This window comes from Lithobates pipiens, unplaced genomic scaffold (assembly GCF_037356315.1).
Source record: "Lithobates pipiens isolate NorthernLeopardFrog02 unplaced genomic scaffold, aLitPip1_a1.2 Scaffold_44, whole genome shotgun sequence".
Lineage (NCBI taxonomy): Eukaryota > Metazoa > Chordata > Amphibia > Anura > Ranidae > Lithobates > Lithobates pipiens.
The window spans coordinates 4,132,832-4,154,746 of record NW_027507870.1 but is presented as its reverse complement, the minus strand read 5'-3'; the positions used below and the strand labels follow the sequence as shown (position 1 = coordinate 4,154,746).

Below are 21,915 nucleotides of genomic sequence, written 5' to 3'. Positions count from 1 at the left end.
CCTCTTCGGTTCTTCTGCCGGGTCACCGCGCCTTCTTCTAGCTCTTTTACAGGCGGTGGCCCGGTCTTCTGTCGCCGCCGTCGCCGCCGCCTTCCGTTCTTCTTCTTCTTCTTCTCCAGGAGATGTTGCCTCGACGATCTCTCCGGCCGGAATGCCAGGGACGCACTGCGCGGCCACTTATATAGGGACAAGGGGCGGTGTCACATGGCTTTATGTCACATGGGTTGGTGTCACATGGTGACCCCGCCCCCTTACGATGTCATAGTCCCCATGTGACATCAACCCATGTGACCAACCCATGTGACATAAAGCCATGTGAAACCGCCCCTTGTCCCTATATAAGTGGCCGCGCAGTGCGTCCCTGGCATTCCGGCTGGAGAGATCGTCGAGGCAACATCTCCTGGAGAAGAAGAAGAAGAAGAAGAAGAACGGAAGGCGGCGGCTACGGCGGCGACAGAAGACCGGGCCACCGCCTGTAAAAGAGCTAGAAGAAGGCGCGTTGGCCCGGCAGAAGAACCGAAGAGGGGGACAGGACCCCCGAAGTCGGGAGAAGAGGCCGGCGGCGAGGAAGAAAGCCGGACTCCTCCGCTAGCAAAAGAGCTACAAGAAGATAGCGGAGGAGTCCGGCGAGAAGACCCCCGAAGACGGAAGACCCCCGGAGCTGTGCAATAAAGTATTTTATCTCGTGTGTTGTGTTTTTTTTTGTACTTTTATTTTACAGGTGAATGGGTAGGGGTACATTGTACCCCATACTCATTCACATAGGGTGGGGGGCCGGTATCCGGGGGCCCCCTTATTAAAGGGGGCTCCCGGATTCCGATAAGCCCCCCGCCCGCAGACCCCGACAACCAACGGCCAGGGTTGTCGGGAAGAGGCCCTTGTCCTCATCAACATGGGGACAAGGTGCTTTGGGGTGGGGGGGCCGCGCGGCCCCCCCTTCCCCAAGGCACCCCCCATGTTGAGGGCACGCGGCCTGGTATGGCTCAGGAGGGGAGGCACTCGCTCACCCCCCTTTCCTGGTCGGCCGGGTAGCGTGCTCGGACAAGGGTCTGTTGTGGACTTGGGGGGGACCCCCACGCCGATTTTTTTCGGCGTTGGGGTTCCCCTTTAAGTCCATACCAGGTGGCGGGGCCAGCGACGTCTCCTTCGCGGGCCTCGCCTACCTGGATACCCGCTCAAAATGAGCGGACTTTTCTCCGGGCGGGAAAAGTCCGCTCATTTCAAAAGTACGGCGGACTGGCACACACACGGGCGGATTGTCCGCCGAAATGCGAGTCCGACGGACAGTATTACGGAAATTCCGAAATACTTAGTCCGCCAGACTGCACGCTGAAAAAGTCCGCTGAAGCCCACACACGAGCGGACTGTCCGCTGAAATGTGTTTCGGCGGAATAAGTAGGCCAGACAGTCAGCCCGTGTGTACGCGGCTTAAGGTTATCAGTGGTGTACTCCAAGGTTCAGTGCTGGGACCCTTACTTTTTATTATCTTTATAAATGATATTGGGTCTGGGATTAAAAGTAACATTTCCGTCTTTGCAGATGACACAAAGCTATGCAGTGGAATAACCTCCTTACAGGATATCTCCAATTTACAAGCCGACCTCAATGCTCTGTCTAATTGGGCGACTATGTGGCAGATGAGGTTTATTGTTGATAAACGTAAAGTTATGAACTTGGGGGCTAATGGCGCGTACACACGGTCGGACTTTCCGACGGGAAATGTTGGATGTGAGCTTGTTGTCGGAAAGTCCGACCGTGTGTATGCTCCATCGGACATTTGGTGTCTGACTTTCCGGCAACAAATGTTTGATAGCAGGGCTTTGTTGTCGGAAAGTCCGTTGCACAAAAGTTCACGCATGCTTGGAATCAAGCATAAGGACCCGCACTGGCTATTGAACTTCCTTTTTCTCGGCTCGTCGCACATCTCACATTTCGGAATTTTTGGCCAACATTTGTGTGACCGTCTGTATGCAAGACAAGTTTGAGCCAACATCCTTCGAACAAAAATCCACAGTTTTGTTGGCGGAAAGTCAGATTGTGTGTACGGGGCATAAGAATATGCATCATACATGCTAGGGCAAGTACAATTGAGGCATCCATAGCGGAGAAGGATCTGGGGGGATCCATAGTGGAGAAGGATCTGGGGGATCCATAGTGGAGAAGGATCTGGGGGGATCCATAGTGGAGAAGAATCTGGGGGGATCCATAGTGGAGAAGGATCTGGGGGGATCCATAGTGGAGAAGGATCTGGGGGGATCCATAGTGGAGAAGGATCTGGGGGGATCCATAGTGGAGAAGGATCTGGGGGGATCCATAGTGGAGAAGGATCTGGGGGTTTTGGTAGATCATAAGCTCAATAATAACATGCAATGCCAACTTGTGGTTTCCAAAGCGAGCAAAGTCCTTTCTTGTATAAGAGAGGTATGGACTCCAGAGAGAGAGATATCATTTTGCCCCCCCTGTACAAATCATTAGTAAGACCTCATCTGGAATATGCCGTTCAGTTTTGGGCTCCATTTCTCAAAAAGGATATCGGGGAACTGGAGAAAGTGCAGAGAAGGGCAACCAAACTGATAAGAGGCATGGAGGAGCTCAGCTATGAGGAAAGATTAGAGGAACTGAATTTATTCTCTCTTGATAAGAGGAGATTAAGGGGGGATGTGATTACCATGTACAAATATATAAGGGGTCCATATAGTGAACTTGGTGTTGAGTTATTCACAAAGAGGACAAGGGGGCACTCTTTACATCTAGAGGAAAAGAGATTTCATCTCTGAATACAGAAAGGTTTCTTCACAGTAAGAGCTGTGAAAATGTGGAATAGACTCCCTGCAGAGGTGGATCTTGCCAGCTCAGTGGATTGCTTTAAGAAAGGCTTGGATTATTTCCCAAGTGTACAAAATATAACTGGGTACTGACATTTATAGGTAAAGTTGATCCGGGGAAAATCCAATTGTCTCTCGGGGGATCAGGAAGATTTTTTTTTCCCCTGCTTTAGCAAATTGGATCATGCTTTTCTGTTTTTTTTCCGCCTTCCTCTGGATCAACTGTGGGTATAGGATTGGGTATATGGGATTGTATATTTTTTATATATATATATATTTTTTTTTATTTATTTTATGCTTGAACTAGATGGACTTGTGTCTTTTTTCAACCTAACTATGTAACTATGTATGTAACCAGGGTTTTTTTTCTCAGAGAATAGGTGTAGGAACTCCCCCCTTATGAGTCACCCTTCATCTCTGCCCCCCTACCCATCTCCGAACACAAGCTCTTGGCTCCACCCCTACCCATCTCCCAGTACCACTCCTTTTAGAGAGTACAGAACCAAGTATAATTTTGTGCTACTAAATTATATGGAATTTGATAGACCCCACCCAAGCAGCAACAGACCCCACCACAGCAACAATAGATCCCCCCACACACAATGACAGACCTCCCCCCAGCAACAATGGACCCCCCTCAACAAAATACCACCACAGTAACAATAGATCACCACAAAAAAATAGATCCCTAGTGACAACAGATCCCCCAGCAGTCAGCATCAATTGACCCTCCAGCACACCTTGCCATAGAATACATTCAGTGCTGGAGCTGCCGGAACTGCATTCCCCCGTGTTCCCACTGAAAAAAAGCCCTGTGTGTAACATACATCCCATACATCCCATACATCATATATACCCCATACATCCCATACACCCCATACATCCCATGCATCACATGCACCCCATACATCCCATACATCCCATGCACCCCATACATCCCATACACCCCATACATCCCATACATCCCATGCACCAAATACATCCCATACACCCCATACATCCCATGCATCACATGCATCGCATGCACCCCATACATCCCATGCATCACATGCTTCCCTTTTCCCCCCTATACATCCCATACATCCCATACATCCCATACATCCCATGCACCCCATACATCCCATGCACCAAATACATCCCATACACCCCATACACCACATACATCTCATACATCATATATACCCCATACATCCCATACACCCCATACATCCCATGCATCACATGCACCACATGCATCACATGCAGCCCATGCACCCCATATATCCCATACATCCCATGCACCCCATACATCCATGCACCAAATACATCCCATACACCCCATACACCACATACATCTCATACATCATATATACCCCATACATCCCATACACCCCATACATCCCATGCATCACATGCATCACATGCATCACATGCACCCCATACATCCCATACATCCCATACATCCCATGCACCCCATACATCCATGCACCAAATACATACCATACACCCCATACACCCCATACATCTCATACATCATATATATCCCATACATCCCATACACCCCATACATCCCATGCATCACATGCACCACATGCATCACAGGCAGCCCATACATCCCATACATCCCATACACCCCATACACCCCATGCATCACATGCATCACATGCACCCCATACATCCCATACATCCCATACATCCCATGCACCCCATACATCCCATGCACCAAATACATACCATACACCCCATACACCCCATACATCTCATACATCATATATATCCCATACATCCCATACACCCCATACATCCCATGCATCACATGCACCACATGCATCACAGGCAGCCCATGCACCCCATACATCCCATACATCCCATACATCCCATGCACCCCATACATCCCATGCACCAAATACATCCCATACACCCCATACACCCCATACATCCCATACATCCCATACATCATATAAACCCCATACATCCCATACACCCCATACATCCCATACATCATATAAACCCCATACATCCCATACACCTCATACAAGCACATGGGCTGGATGCGAGAGTTGGATCACCAGGATGAGTGTGCCAGGACAGGTAGATGTGTCTCACCTCTGCTCCCTTTCACCACTCTGCATATCACACATATAATAGATGAGAAGAGGATATAGAGGTGGGGCAGATGTGCAGGGGGGTACAGTGGTGGGAGAAATTAGAAGGGGTTTCTGCTGTGAAACATAAGAGCAGGGGGTTACAGTGGTGTGACAGATAAGCAGTGGGGGGGATTCAATGTTGTGCCAGATGAGCAGGGTGTTACCGTGGTGGGGCAGAAGAGCAGGGGGGTACAGAGGTGGAACAGATGAGAAGGGGGTACAGTGGTGGGGCAGAAGAGCAGGGGGCTATATATATACACTTATTGGTATTTTGTTTTTTTTTTTACCAGAGAAATGTAGCAGAACACATTTTGCCTAAATTTGTAAAGAAAGATCATTAATTTGCGAAATTGTTTAACAGAAACTAAGAACATTTTTTTTTTTTCATAATTTTTTGTGTTTTCATAGCAAAAAACAAAAACAAAACAGTGGTTAGAAAAATGATATAAATTTTATTTGGTTACAGTGTTGCAGGACCGTGCAATTGGCAGTTAAAGTAGCACAGTGCTGAACAGCAAAAAATGGCCTGGTCCAAAATCTTCCGGAGCTTAAGTGGTTAATAAAATGCAGACTGAAAAAATTTAAAGATTAAAAAAAAATAAATAAAAAAAACGTTATTTCAGCTGTAAATAACTTTGCAATGCTTTGTGCCAGGATCGTATTTTTAGTGTCATTTTAAACAGGACAAATTATGGAAAATAAATTATATTTTTAAACACAATCACTTTTCAGCCAACACTAATCAAAACATGCTTTAAATAAAAAAATAAAATAACTGTTGCAAGATATTATCACCTAAAACCGAGTCTGTTTAGTCCAAAAAACACATACATACACACACACACACATATATATATATACATATACTGTAAAATTGTAAGTAATGACAGAGTTGTTGCTGAATAAAGAGGCCCATAGCAGGAATGACATTCCCTCTGCTCCATGAAGGGGGTGGGGGGTGGGGGGGTGAACAGGTTAGAATATATATTTTAAATTGTACTTACTTTTCAAAAAAATTCCAGCTTTTCTCACCAAGTCTTGTGCTCCAGGAATACCTGCCAGACAATATATACAGGTCAGAGATCTCACGTTTCTTCACTGCAGTGTATCCACACAGTGTGGTCACCTAAGACCCCTTCCACACCAGGGCGTTTTGCAGGCGCTATAGCGTTAGAAATAGCGCCTGCAAAACGCCCTAAAGAAGCTGCACCATTGTCTGTAGTGTGAAAGCCCTGAGGGCTTTCACACTACAGTGGTGCGCTGGCAGGAAAAAGTCCTGCCAGCAGCTTCTTTGGAGCGGTGAAGGAGCGGTGTGTTTACCGCTCCTCCACCGCTGCTCCCCATTGAAATCAATGGGGCAGCGCTATAATACCGCCGGCAAAACGCTGCTATTGCGGCCTATTGCCTGCGGTTTTAACCCTTTCACGGCCGCTAGCGGGGGGTAAAAGCACCCCGCTAGCGCCCGAAATGCGCCGCAAATCCGGCGGTAAAACGCCGCTAAAAACAGCGGTGTTTTACCGCCCACGCTATCGGCGGTGTGGTGTGAAAGGGGTCTAAATGTTACTGAGTTGTCAGTGTAAGCCCTTGTACACACGGTCGGAGATTCCGACGGAATGTGTCCGATCGGACCGTTTTGTCGAATATTCCGACTGTGTGTGGTCTCCATCGGACTGTTTCCCTCGGAATATACCCGACGGACCAACTTTTCCAACTTGCCGGTAAAATTTTCCGTCAAAATGCTCCTATCGGACATACTCCGATCATGTGTAGCCTACTCCGACGGACAAAGTGCCACGCATGCTCAGATAAAATTCCTAGATCAAAGCTATTGGCTACTACGAAATAACGTCGTCACGTTACGTACAATCGGATTTTCCGACAACTTTGTCCGACCGTGTGTATGCAACAGTTTCGGACAAAATCCGTCGGATTTGGTTGCCGGAATGTCCGACCGTGTGTACAAGGGCTTAGATTGTGGCATCATGAAATCCAATAGAGACCAATCACTAAGGATGAGCCAAACCCAAACCCCCCCCCCCCCCGCTCCCCGGTTCAGTTTGCACCAGGACTTGGGAACAGGAAAAAAATTCAGGTGAACACCGTTAAAGTCTATGGGACACGAACATGAAAAATCAAAAGTGCTAATTACAAAGGCTTATATACAAGTTATTGCCCTAAAAAGTGTTTGGGGACCCGGGTCCTGCCCCGGGGGACATGTATCAATTAACCACTTGCTTACTGGGCACTTAAACCCCCCTCAGTCCCAGACCAATTTTCAGCTTTCAGCGCTGATGCACTTTGAGTGACAATTGCGCGGGCATACAACACTGTACCCAAATGAAATTTTTATCATTTTTTTCCCACAAATAGAGCTTTCTTTTGGTGGTATTTAGTTACAGCTCGGAGTTTTATTTTTTGCTAAACAAACAAAAAAAGATGCAAAAAAAAAAAAAAAAAAATCATGTTTTAATAGTTTGTTATAAAATTTTGCAAACGGGTCATTTTTCTCCTTCATTGAAGTGCGCTGATTAGGCGGCACTGATAGGCTGCATTGGTGGGCACTGATGGGCTGCATTGGTGGGCACTGATGGGCTGCATTGGTGGGCACTGATAGGCTGCACTGGTGGGCACTGATAGGCATAGTTAAGGCGGCACTAATAGGCACAGATAAGGCGGCACCGATGGGCACAGATAAGGCGGCACTGATGGGCAAAGATGGGCACAGATAAGATGGCACGGATGGGTGGCACGGATAAGTGGCACGGATGGGTGGCACGGATAGGCACTGATAGGTACCACAGATAGATGGGACTGATGGGCACTGATAGGTGGCACTGATAGGTGGCTCTGATAGGTGGCACTGCTGGGCACTGATGGGCGGCACTGCTGGGCACTGATGGGCGGCACTGCTGGGCACTGATGGGCGGCACTGGGGTGCAGCACCTTTGAGGCAGATTTTGGGTGGCACTGTGGGTGGCACTGCTGGGTGGCACTGTGGGCACTGCTGGGTGGCACTGTGGGCACTGCTGGGTGGCACTGTGGGCACTATGGGCACTGCTGGGTGGCACTGACAGGGGGGCACTTACTTTATTTCAGGATGGCACTGCGGGTGGCAGGTGGGCACTGGCAGGGGGCAGGTGTCCGTTTAAATTGCTGGCCGTGATCGGGACTGATGTCCCGAACACGGCCGCCGGCGATCGGCTTTTTTTTTTTCTCCTCGCGCTGTCAGCGCGAGGAGGAATACTAGCCGATTACCGGCTCCGTTTTATCACATGATCAGCTGTCATTGGCTGACAGCTGATCACGTGATAAGGGGTCGGGATCGACCCCTTACACGGATCGGTGATCAGGCGAGTCTCACGGACTCGCCGATCACAGAGCGTGCCGCGCGCGCCCCTCAGGGGGCGCGCAGGCCGCTCGTAACCGGGACTACGTCAATAGACGTAGTCCCGAAAATGTGGGTCCGCGCTATTGCCGTCATTTTGCAATAGCGCGGTACCCAAGTGGTTAAAAAAAAAAAGTTTTAATAATGGACGTTTTTTCGGGAGCAGTGATTTTAATAATGCTTAAAGTAAAACAATAAAAATGAAATATTCCTTTAAATATGGTGCCTGGGGGGTGCCCTTAGTCTGCCTGTAAAGTAGCGCAGTTTTCCCGTGTTTAGAACAATACTACAGCAAAATGACATTTCTAAAGGAATAAAAGTCTGATTGCGGCTGTAATGAATTGTCGGGTCTCAGCAATATAGATAAAACTCATTGAAAAAAATTACATGGGTTCCCCCCTCAGTTCATTACCAGGCCCTTTGGCCCTTTTGAGTCTGGTATGAATATAAAAGGGGAAGTAAACCCTGATGGGTGTTTCTTCCTCTTAGTTTCCCTGCAAAGGTAAAGCATAATGGGCTACTGTGCATTGCATAGTAGCCCATTATATGTCACTTACCTGACACAGGAGCCAGCGATGTCACCGCTGTCCCCTGTAGGTCAGAGCATCCATCTTCTTCCGGGTATCGCTGCTCCGGCCACTCACAGCACCGGACCAGCGATGACGTCACTCACGCGCATTGGAGCCGCCACTAACAGCATATCGCCGTGATCTGCGGCCTGCTCAGTGCGCCTGCGCGCCGCTGTCTATGGCGTATGCGTCGTAGACAGCGGTGCCTGTCTATTTGTAAATATCTCCTAAACTGTGTAGGTTTAGGAGATATTTCTTGGACCTACAGGTAAGCCTTAATCTACTTGTAAGGGTTTACAACCACTTTAATCCCATGTACACAGGACCGGAATTTTCGACAGCAAAGGTCCGAAGGAACGAATCCTTCGGACAATTTGACCGTGTGTGGGCTTCATCTGACCTTTGCTGTCGAAAAATCAGACTGACTTTAGATTTAGAACATGTTTCAAATCTTTCCAACGGACTCGAGTCCGGTCAAAAAATCAGTTCGCCTGTGTGCTAGTCCGGTGGACAAAAACCAACGCTGGGGCAGCTATTGGCTACTGGCTATGAACTTCCTCATTCTAGTCCAGTCGTAAGTCATCACATAGTAACATAGTTAGTCAGGTTGAAAAAAGACACAAGTCCATCCAGTTCGTGGTCGAATCCGTCAGACTTTGGTGTGATTGCGTACAGACAAGTCCGATTAAACGGAAGTCCATCAAAAGTCCATCAAAGTCCGTCAAAAAGTTTGGTTGTGTGCACACGGCGTAAGGGGAACCACAAACCAAAAAAACAAAAAAACAATTGCGTAGGGGTCTCCCCAAAATCCATACCAGGCCCTTCAGATCTGGTATGGAAATTAAAGGGAACCCTGCGCCAAATAAAAAAAAATGGCATAGGTGTCCCTCCAAACACCATAGCAGACCCTTAACCAAACACGTAACCTGGCAGGCCGCAGGAAAAGAGGGGGGGGGACGAGAGAGCACCCCCCCACCCCTCCTGAACCATACCAGGCCACATGCCCTCAACATGGGGTGGGTGTTTTGGGGTAGCCCCCCAAAGCACCTTATCCCCATGTTGATGGGGACAAGAGCCTCATCCCCACAACCCTTGCCCGGTGGTTGTGGGGGTCTTTGGATGGGTGGCCTTTTTGGAATCCGGAAGCCCCCTTTAAAAAGGGGACCCCCAGATCCCGGCCTCCCCCCCTATGTGATTTGGTAACAGATACATTGTACCCCTACCATTTCACAAAAAAAAGTGTGCAGCATAGTAAAAAAATAAGGAGACACTTCGGGACAAGTCCTTTATTAAAAAAATAAAAAAATGTCTCGCGATGTAGATCCATCTCACGTTGCCCAGATGAGTCGAAAAAAGAAAAAAAAAGCCGCAACAGCCCCGCCTCCATGGAAGCTCCCCCGCCGAGGTGACGCTTCTTCTCGCTTTGACAGCCATTATAAAGCTGAGGGCAGGGCCACTTGGCGATGTAAACGGGTGGCCCCACCCCCCTCTGACACCATGTGATGTCAGAGAAAGGCAGGGTCGCCCGTTTACGTCCCTGACTGGCCCTGCCCTCAGCTACATATCATCTCTCAAAGCGAGAAGAAGCGTCACCTCCCATGGAGGCAGAGCTGTTGAGGCTTTTTTTTTTTTTTTTTTTCGGCTTGTCAGGCGGCGTGAGATGGATCTACCTCTTGGGACATTTTTATTTTTTTATTTAGGACTTGTCCCAAAGTGTCTCCTGTCTTTTTTACTATTTTAGACACTTTTTTTTTAAATGGTAGGGGTACGATGTACCCGTTACCAATTCACATGGGGGGCGGGGGGCAGATCTGGTCCTCTTGTTAAAGGGGGCTTCCAGATTCCATTGAATTTGTAGGGTCCCTGCCATGAGCTGGAGTGTCCCTAGTTTAAATGTAATGTAGCCAGCCTGAGCTCTGTTTATGTCATCTGGGTTTGTTAGGGCTCTCATAAGATAAAGGACTTTGCATCGGCCTGCTTCTAGGAAGAGTTCTCTAGTAAAATGGAGTGAGATGGTCGATGTATGGGACTTTGAATATTTATTCCACCTTGGTCAATCACTAAGGGGCTTATGCCAGTGATGATGGCTGAATAAGAGATTCAATATTTGGGGATATCTTCTAAAAGGATGGTTTCCCTGCCAGGTCTTGCCTAGAGAGGAGGTAGTGCTGGAAGGTTCTTTGAGTTACAGACCTTCTGCCTGGAGAGGATGTAAATCAGGGAGGTCCAGTTCAAGCTTCTTAGCCCTTGTACACACGGTTGGACATTCCGATAACAAAATCTGTCGGAATGTCCGACCGTGTGTACAAGGGCTTAGACCCCTTGCCTGGGGGAGGAAGCTAAAGCTGAAAAAATATGCTGCTTAATCCATTGCTGGACTCAGCTAAAAGGTCCACCACTAACAATTGCTGGTCTCAGCTAAAAGGTCCACTACTACCAATTGCTGGTCTCAGCTAAAAGGTCCACCAATACCAATTGCTGGTCTCAGCTAAAAGGTCCACCAATACCAATTGCTGGTCTCAGCTAAAAGGTCCACCACTACCAATTGCTGGTCTCAGCTAAAAGGTCCACCACTACTAATTGCTGGTCTCAGTTAAAAGGTCCACCACTAACAATTGCTGGTCTCAGCTAAAAGGTCCACCACTAACAATTGCTGGTCTCAGCTAAAAGGTCCACCACTACCAATTGCTGGTCTCAGCTAAAAGGTCCACCACTACCAATTGCTGGTCTCAGCTAAAAGGTCCACCACTACCAATTGCTGGTCTCAGCTAAAAGGTCCACTACTACCGATTGCTGGTCTCAGCTAAAAGGTCCACCACTACTAATTGCTGGTCTCAGTTAAAAGGTCCACCACTACCAATTGCTGGTCTCAGCTAAAAGGTCCACCACTACTAATTGTTGGTCTCAGCTAAAAGGTCCACCACTACTTATTGTTGGTCTCAGCTAGTGTTAAGCCTCGAACACATGATCAGATTGTTGGCCAACACAGTGTCAGACTTTTGTCTGAAGGGTATGTGCCAGGAACTTTTCTTGCATACAAACGGCACACAATTGTGGTCCAACAATCACAAACGTAGTGACGTACTAAATGGAATTTCAGCTCTTGAGCGCCACCCTTTGGGCACCTTCTGCTAATGTCGTGTTTGGTGAGCATTGATTCCGAGCATGCGTGTTTGTACTTTGGACTTTTGTGTGACAGACTGGTGTACAGATGAGATGAAAATCTGACTATAGACCGTTGTCCACTGAAAATTTACTAGCCTGCCATCAAACACTTGTTGGATGAAAATTGGACAACAATTGTCTGATGGAGCGTACTAACAGTCAGATGTTAGGCAGTTTATCATTATACAATTACTTGCCGAAAATCTGATTGTGTGTACGGGGCTTTAGAATACCACCTTCTACAATGCTTTTCCACCTGATTGGCCTACTGCTCTGCCCCTCCCCCCTCACCCTGCCTCAGTTCTGCTGTACAGGGCATCACAGGAAGATTTTTTCACACGTTAAAATAGCATTTTAGGCATAAAGATTAGTTAAAAAAAAAAAAAACATGATATATTTTCTGAAACCTTAGACCTTGGAGAATAAATGAGTGAAACAACTGTTAATGCAATGATCATTTTCAGTAAAAAAAATACACATCAATTTCATTTTACTGCACACAAACACAATATTACAATAATATGTTTGTAAAATATAACAGCTGATCAGCTAGAGATAGAGAGATACAAAGTAACACTGTTTATAAACATTGATCAGACAGGGGATAGAGAGATACAAAGTAACACTGTTTATAAACATTGATCAGTCGGGAGATAGAGAGATACAAAGTAACACTGTTTATAAACATTGATCAGACAGGGGATAGAGAGATACAAAGTAACACTGTTTATAAACATTGATCAGACAGGGGATAGAGAGATACAAAGTAACATTGTTTATAAACGACTGATAAATAATTGAAAGAACTGAAATCCAATGAATTAAAGGGACGGGCCAGCGACAGTCAGGCTGAGGAGGCTAAATGATGCTGTGAGTCCTCCAGCCAGGAAGTTGTGAGTTGCTGCAGCTTCTCATGCATGTTGTGAGAAGCTCACAGTGTGCGGTGAAATCAGAGGAAGCCATTTCAGCCCAGGGGAGGAGCCGCTACAACTGTGCAAGACTGAAAGGAAGGTCAAGGGTCAGTTTTAGAAATGCAACTAGAGGAAGAGAAAAAAAAATGTTTGCGAATGTGTTCTAGATCTGTGCCGAAGTGAGGCTTACTATCACATGCGGGCATTACCTATGTAAATTTAGCTTGCTTAGGAACGCCATCAGGGCATTTTGATATTTGCAGAAGACCCCGGCCACTGCTTGTATCAGGACTGAGGGCCCTTGAGAGGAGTACTGAGTCAGGGGGCTGCAATGATTTTTTTCAGCAGGCTATGCACTGCACCTTACCAGCCCCTCCCACCAGCCATGCTTTTCCTGCATTGCATAGAGAACCACAGAGTCCTAGTAATGATGTCACTAGGTCTAAAATAAAGTGTATAAAAAAACGGTTTAATTTAAAAATGTCATCATCATGTTGGTGAAGAGGGACCCAGGAAAGTTGAAATATAAGTAGAATTACCATCAGCTTTTAAGAAACTTACGTGAAAAAATGGTACGGAGGATTGATATGTAGCGGGGCTTTTCTATCTGACAATAGTAAATCTCACATTTCTGGTTGGGTTCTCGGCTCTTATTTGTCCCACATTTGAGTTCCTGGGATTTCACATCATCATTAGTGACTTTGCTCAGACTTGGGATTACTGGGCAGATGATTTCTCTGTTATCACACCGTACACGGATTTCCTTCTCATGACCTTCCGTAGGGCTCTGGTGGTCATTAGTGCAGGTGACATTCCTTCCCCTCCTCCAACACACTATGGAGGTTCCATCAGAGAGTCCTGGAGAGGGAGATCAGGTACAAATGTCATATAATGAAGTGCGGTCATCACATAGAGATAGAGACAATGAAGGAGGTCAGAGGAAATGACCCACCAAGACCCCACAATATCCCAGAAAAGAAGACCAGGGAGTCTTTATGACATGCCGATATTCACACTGATACACGGAGAAAACATTTGAAGTCTTATTTCATCATATAAAACAGATTTATAGTCAGCGCCATCAATTTACCAACGCTACACAATCACATCAGTCCTTGCCCCCAAGGAGCTGACAATCTAGTATCCCTATCACATACACATGCTAGGGACAATTTTTTCACCAGCCTGTCCTTGGAGTGTTGGGAAATGCCCAATGCAAACACAGGGACAAGGTGCAAACTCCATGCAGGTAGGATTCAAGCTAAAGAGCCCAGTGTTGCATGGCAGAAGTGCTATCCACTAAACCGCTGGGCTGCCCTGGAGCTCAATGACTTTCATAAATGTATTTGGGTAAGACCGTCCACATCCATACATCCTTCATGGCATCATCATTGTTCACATCACAAGGAATTCTGCGTTTTAAGCCAACCTGTTCCTTGGAACAAAGTCCACTTTTTGTACTTTTTGTACAGATCAAGTGGCAAGGATAATATTATATAAAAAAGTAAAGTATTATTTATGTTACAGAGATATATATATATATGTAATGCAGACCCCATACATATACATGTCATCCAATCCCCATACATATACAAGTCATCCAATCCCCATACATCTATATGTCATCCAATCCCCATACAGCTATATGTCATCCAATCCCCACACATATATATGTCATCCAATCCCCATACATATACAAGTCATGCAATCCTCATACATCTATATGTCATCCAATCCCCATACATCTATATGTCATCCAATCCCCACACATCTATATGTCATCCAATCCCCACACATATATATGTCATCCAATCCCCATACATATACAAGTCATCCAATCCCCATACATATACAAGTCATCCAATCCCCATACATCTATATGTCATCCAATCCCCATACATATACAAGTCATCCAATCCCCATACATCTATATGTCATCCAATCCCCATACATCTATATTTCATCTAATCCCAATACATATACATGTCATCCAATCCCTATACTGTTGTGGAAAATTTGATTGTACAACATTTTATTCTAGGATGTGTGTTTTATAGATTGTCATCTGTCTCCCTGTGTCTGGTTTAATTGAGGAGCGCTCTAGCAGAGCGCATTTGGGTCAATTTGAGACCAGTGGTGTAAAAACGGTCAGTATGAGAACCTTCTCATGGGATTTGAGACGTGTTCTCTGTGTCTGTGGATGTTTGTTGGTTTGTAGGTACCAATCGCAATGCGCTGGGCTTCTTACCGTAAAATGACTATGCGCATTAGAGAAGTGAAGTCCACATAACAAGATAAACATATTATTTTATCTTTGTGTGGCTACGTTATCCTTTTTGGATACATATCTGATTTAATAAGAGGACATTGGTATCTGCCTTGTTAATATACTCGTACCATATATTAACAACACCAATAGCAATGTCCCTGCAGATTGTCTCAAGCTTTTAAGAACCATTAGAATGAGCTCACTCCATATTGTTTACTTTGAAAACACTATAGTCTGCGCTCCATGCTGACTAAAAAAGGGGGTGTGTGCACTTCCTCTTGTGAGTGCCCTCCCCTTTAATGTATGTCATTTCCTGTGATGTCATTTCCTGTACTGAGGAAGTGCTTGCCTGTTGTGGGCAAGCACTTCCTGTTTGTCATTCTTCGGGAGATAATAAAAGGTGAAGCTGGGCCCCGGGGGTGGGGGGGGGGCATAAGCATGGAACTGAGTACGTAAGAAGGATGGTTATGTCTGTTCATTGGGATGAATGGGTTGGAAGGTAAGCTAAAGTATTATATCACTAAGACGGAAATGTTATTATTAGAAACAGGAGATTTGGCTGTGTGCTCTGCGTACGACTGGTCTGCATGTTCTCCCAGAAGGAAGCCTCTTCTAAAGATGATGCAAAGAAAGCCCGCAAACAGTTTGCTGAAGACAAGTAGACTAAGGACATGGATTACTGGAACCATGTCCTGTAGTCTGATGAGACCAAGATAAATTTATTTGGTTCAGATAGTGTCAAGCATGTGTGGGGGCAACCAGGTGAGGAGTACAAAGACAAGTGTGTCTTGTCTACAGTCAAGCATGGTGGTGGGAGTGTCATGGTCTGGGGCTGCATGGGGAGCTACAGATCATTAAGGGAACCATGAATACCAACATGTACTGTGACCTACTGAAGCAGAGCATGACTCCCCCCCCCCCTTCAGAGACTGGACCGCAGGGCAGTATTCCAACATGATAACCACCCCAAATACACCACCAAGATGACCACTGATGTGATGTCATCATGGAGGAGTGGAAGAGGACTCCAGTGGTGACCTGTGAAGCTCTGGTGATCTCCATGCCCAAGAGGGTTAAGGCAGTGCTGGAAAATAATGGTGGCCACAAAAAATATTGGGACTTTGGGACTATTTTGGAGATTTTCATTTAGGGGTGTACTGACTTTTGTTGCCAGCGGTTTAGACATTAATGGCTGTGTATTGAATTATTTTGAGGGGACAGGAAATGTACACTGTTATACAAGCTGTACACTCACTACTCTACATTGTAGACAAGTGTCATTTCTTCAGTGTTGTCACATGAAAAGATAGAAGAAAAGATTTACACAAAAATGTGACTGAGGGGTGTACTTACTTTTGTGAGATACTGTATATGTCATCCAATCTCCATACATCTATATGTCTTCCAACCCCTATACATATACAGTATATATATAATTGAATCACATGTCTGGTCACCATGTGGTGTCCCCTGTGTGCTGAACACATCCTGTTATAAGGGGGAGGTCTACCACAATCATAGAGCTGCTTTAAAAATGAAAAGACCACAAAACATGCTTTGGCGTCACTGCTTTGTAAGTGTTTGTTCTGGAAACTGGTAGAGTTGGGAAATTGTGACACAGTGCGAGGTAAAAGGCCAGAAAAATCAGTTATCACACATTTCTCACTTTAAATAGAATGGAGATATAAACCGCGAGCAGAGCCTGGTCACCGCCGACCACCTTCTGAAAATGCTAGTTTTATGTCTGTCTTTGAATTCGGTACTTTAACACACTGACCTAGAACAAGGCATTCCGTGAGTTCATGACTTCTAATATGAATATTTGTTCCAAGAAATGAAAATTCAGAAGACATTGGAAGGAACTGAGATGATCTGAGCTGCCAACATGCAGGAATTGGGGTGATCTGAGGGAGGAAAATGCAGTAATTGGGGTGATCTAAGGGGTGAAGGTGCAGGAATTGGGGTGATCTGAGGGGTGAAGGTGCAGGAATTGGGGTGATCTGAGGGGTGAAGGTGCAGGAATTGGGGTGATCTGAGGGGTGAAGGTGCAGGAATTGGGGTGATCTGAGGGGTGAAGGTGCAGGAATTGGGGTGATCTGAGGGGTGAAGGTGCAGGAATTGTTGTGATCTGAGGGGTGAAGGTGCAGGAATTGGGGTGATTTGAGGGATGAAGTGCAGGAATTGGGGTGATTGGAGGTGTGAAGGTGCAGGAATTGGGGTGATCTGAGGGGTGAAGGTGCAGGAATTGGGGTGATATGAGGGGTGAAGGTGCAGGAATTGGGGTGACATGAGGTGGGAAGGTGTAGGAATTGGGGTGATTTGAGGGATGAAGGTGCAGGAATTGGGGTGATCTAAGGGGTCAAGGTGTAAGAATTGTTGTGATCTGAGGGGTGAAGGTGCAGGAATTGGGGTGATTTGAGGGATGAATGTGCAGGAATTGGGGTGATTGGAGGTGTGAAGGTGCAGGAATTGGGGTGATCTGAGGGGGAGAGGTGCAAGAATTGGGGTGATCTGAGGTGTGAAGGTGTAGGAATTGGAGTGATTTGAAGGATGAAGGTGCAGGAATTGGTGTGATCTAAGGGGTGAAGGTGCAGGAATTGTTGTGATCTGAGGGGTGAAGGTGTAGGAATTGGGGTAATCTGAGGTGTGAAGGTGCAGGAATTGGGGTGATTAGAGGGATAAAGGTGCAGGAATTGGGGTGATCTGAGGGATGAAGGTGCAGGAATTGGGGAGATCTGAGGGGTGAAGGTGCAGGAATTGGGGTGATCTGAGGTGTGAAGGTGCAGGAATTGGGGTGATTAGAGGGATGAAGGTGCAGGAATTGGGGTGATCTGAGGGGTGAAGGTGCAGGAATTGGGGAGATCTGAGGGGTGAAGGTGCAGGAATTGGGGAGATCTGAGGGGTGAAGGTGCAGGAATTGGGGTGATCTGAGGTGTGAAGGTGCAGGAATTGGGGTGATCTGAGGTGTGAAGGTGCAGGAATTGGGGTGATCTGAGGTGTGAAGGTGCAGGAATTGGGGTGATCTGAGGGGTGAAGGTGCAGGAATTGGGGTGATCTGAGGGGTGAAGGTGCAGGAATTGGGGTGATCTGAGGGGTGAAGGTGCAGGAATTGGGGAGATCTGAGGGAAGAAGGTGCAGGAATTGGGGTGATCTGAGGGAAGATGGTGCAGGAATTGGGGTGATTTGAGGGATGAAGGTGCAGGAATTGGGGTGATCTGAGGGGTGAAGGTGCAGGAATTGGGGTGATCCAAAGTGTGAAGATGCAGGAATTGGAGTGATCTGAGGGGTGAAAGTGCAGGAATTGGGGTGATCTGAGGTGTGAAGGTGCAGGAATTGGGGTGATCTGAGGTGTGAAGGTGCAGGAATTGGGGTGATTAGAGGGATGAAGGTGCAGGAATTGGGGAGATCTGAGGGGTGAAGGTGCAGGAATTGGGGTGATCGGAGGGGTGAAGGGGCAGGAATTGGGGTGATCGGAGGTGTGAAGGGGCAGGAATTGGGGTGATCTGAGGTGTGAAGGTGCAGGAATTGGGGTGATCTGAGGGGTGAAGGTGCAGGAATTGGGGTGATCTGAGGGGTGAAGGTGCAGGAATTGGGGTGATCTGAGGGGTGAAGGTGCAGGAATTGGGGAGATCTGAGGGGTGAAGGTGCAGGAATTGGGGAGATCTGAGGGAAGAAGGTGCAGGAATTGGGGTGATCTGAGGGAAGAAGGTGCAGGAATTGGGGTGATCTAAGGGGTGAAGGTGCAGGAATTGTTGTGATCTGAGGGGTGAAGGTGTAGGAATTGGGGTAATCTGAGGTGTGAAGGTGCAGGAATTGGGGTGATTAGAGGGATGAAGGTGCAGGAATTGGGGTGATCTGAGGGGTGAAGGTGCAGGAATTGGGGTGATCTGAGGTGTGAAGGTGCAGGAAATGGGGTGATTAGAGGGATGAAGGTGCAGGAATTGGGGTGATCTGAGGGGTGAAGGTGCAGGAATTGGGGTGATCGGAGGTGTGAAAGGGCAGGAATTGGGGTGATCGGAGGTGTGAAGGTGCAGGAATTGGGGTGATCTGAGGGGTGAAGGTGCAGGAATTGGGGTGATCTGAGGGGTGAAGGTGCAGGAATTGGGGTGATCTGAGGGGTGAAGGTGCAGGAATTGGGGAGATCTGAGGGGTGAAGGTGCAGGAATTGGGGTGATCTGAGGGGTGAAGGTGCAGGAATTGGGGTGATCTGAGGGGTGAAGGTGCAGGAATTGGGGTGATCCAAAGTGTGAAGATGCAGGAATTGGAGTGATCTGAGGGGTGAAAGTGCAGGAATTGGGGTGATCTGAGGTGTGAAGGTGCAGGAATTGGGGTGATCTGAGGTGTGAAGGTGCAGGAATTGGGGTGATTAGAGGGATGAAGGTGCAGGAATTGGGGAGATCTGAGGGGTGAAGGTGCAGGAATTGGGGTGATCGGAGGGGTGAAGGGGCAGGAATTGGGGTGATCGGAGGTGTGAAGGGGCAGGAATTGGGGTGATCGGAGGTGTGAAGGGGCAGGAATTGGGGTGATCTGAGGTGTGAAGGTGCAGGAATTGGGGTGATCTGAGGGGTGAAGGTGCAGGAATTGGGGTGATCTGAGGGGTGAAGGTGCAGGAATTGGGGAGATCTGAGGGGTGAAGGTGCAGGAATTGGGGAGATCTGAGGGGTGAAGGTGCAGGAATTGGGGAGATCTGAGGGAAGAAGGTGCAGGAATTGGGGTGATCTGAGGGAAGAAGGTGCAGGAATTGGGGTGATCTAAGGGGTGAAGGTGCAGGAATTGTTGTGATCTGAGGGGTGAAGGTGTAGGAATTGGGGTAATCTGAGGTGTGAAGGTGCAGGAATTGGGGTGATTAGAGGGATGAAGGTGCAGGAATTGGGGAGATCTGAGGGGTGAAGGTGCAGGAATTGGGGTGATCTGAGGTGTGAAGGTGCAGGAAATGGGGTGATTAGAGGGATGAAGGTGCAGGAATTGGGGTGATCTGAGGGGTGAAGGTGCAGGAATTGGGGTGATCGGAGGTGTGAAAGGGCAGGAATTGGGGTGATCGGAGGTGTGAAGGTGCAGGAATTGGGGTGATCTGAGGTGTGAAGGTGCAGGAATTGGGGTGATCTGAGGGGTGAAGGTGCAGGAATTGGGGTGATCTGAGGGGTGAAGGTGCAGGAATTGGGGAGATCTGAGGGGTGAAGGTGCAGGAATTGGGGTGATCTGAGGGGTGAAGGTGCAGGAATTGGGGAGATCTGAGGGAAGAAGGTGCAGGAATTGGGGTGATCTGAGGGATGAAGGTGCAGGAATTGGGGAGATCTGAGGGAAGAAGGTGCAGGAATTGGGGTGATCTGAGGGAAGATGGTGCAGGAATTGGGGTGATTTGAGGGATGAAGGTGCAGGAATTGGGGGGATCTAAGGTGTGAAGGTGCAGGAATTGGGGTGATATGAGGGGTGAAGGTACAGGAATTAGGGTAATTTGAGGGATGAAGGTGCAGGAATTGGGGGATCTAAGGTGTGAAGGTGCAGGAATTGGGGTGATCTGAGGGGTGAAGGTGCAGGAATTGGGGAGATCTGAGGGGTGAAGGTGCAGGAATTGGGGTGATCTGAGGTGTGAAGGTGCAGGAATTTGGGTGATTAGAGGGATGAAGGTGCAGGAATTGGGGTGATCTGAATGGTGAAGGTGCAGGAATTGGGGAGATCTGAGGGGTGAAGGTGCAGGAATTGGGGTGATCGGAGGTGTGAAGGGGCAGGAATTGGGGTGATCTGAGGTGTGAAGGTGCAGGAATTGGGGTGATCTGAGGTGTGAAGGTGCAGGAATTGGGGTGATCTGAGGGGTGAAGGTGCAGGAATTGGGGAGATCTGAGGGGTGAAGGTGCAGGAATTGGGGTGATCGGAGGTGTGAAGGGGCAGGAATTGGGGTGATCTGAGGTGTGAAGGTGCAGGAATTGGGGTGATCTGAGGTGTGAAGGTGCAGGAATTGGGGTGATCTGAGGTGTGAAGGTGCAGGAATTGGGGTGATCTGAGGTGTGAAGGTGCAGGAATTGGGGTGATCTGAGGTGTGAAGGTGCAGGAATTGGGGTGATCTGAGGGGTGAAGGTGCAGGAATTGGGGTGATCTGAGGGGTGAAGGTGCAGGAATTGGGGTGATCTGAGGGGTGAAGGTGCAGGAATTGGGGTGATCGGAGGGGTGAATGTGCAGGAATTGGGGAGATCGGAGGTGTGAAGGGGCAGGAATTGGGGTGATCTGAGGTGTGAAGGTACAGGAATTGGGGTGATCTGAGGGGTGAAGGTGCAGGAATTGGGGTGATCGGAGGTGTGAAGGGGCAGGAATTGGGGTGATCGGAGGTGTGAAGGGGCAGGAATTGGGGTGATCGGAGGTGTGAAGGTGCAGGAATTGGGGTGATCTGAGGGGTGAAGGTGCAGGAATTGGGGTGATCTGAGGGGTGAAGGTGCAGGAATTGGGGTGATCTGAGGGGTGAAGGTGCAGGAATTGGGGAGATCTGAGGGGTGAAGGTGCAGGAATTGGGGAGATCTGAGGGAAGAAGGTGCAGGAATTGGGGAGATCTGAGGGAAGAAGGTGCAGGAATTGGGGTGATCTGAGGGAAGATGGTGCAGGAATTGGGGTGATTTGAGGGATGAAGGTGCAGGAATTGGGGTGATCTGAGGGGTGAAGATGCAGGAATTGGA

At 47.7% G+C, this 21,915-nt stretch overlaps 1 protein-coding gene across 3 annotated transcripts in view; it reads right to left on the bottom strand.

Moving 5' to 3' along the window:
• The window catches only part of LOC143956899 (uncharacterized), a 107,478-nt gene that overhangs the window by 39,189 nt on the left and 46,374 nt on the right, over positions 1-21,915 (bottom strand). For 2 of the 3 annotated variants that reach the window (XM_077467068.1, XM_077467069.1), the window contains exon 2: positions 13,543-13,839. In XM_077467068.1, the coding sequence (XP_077323194.1) occupies positions 13,543-13,839 (297 nt within the window). Of the gene's footprint in view, positions 1-5,955; positions 6,007-13,542; positions 13,840-21,915 lie in introns of all 3 variants that reach the window. The other variant, XM_077467067.1, reaches the window with a different exon arrangement.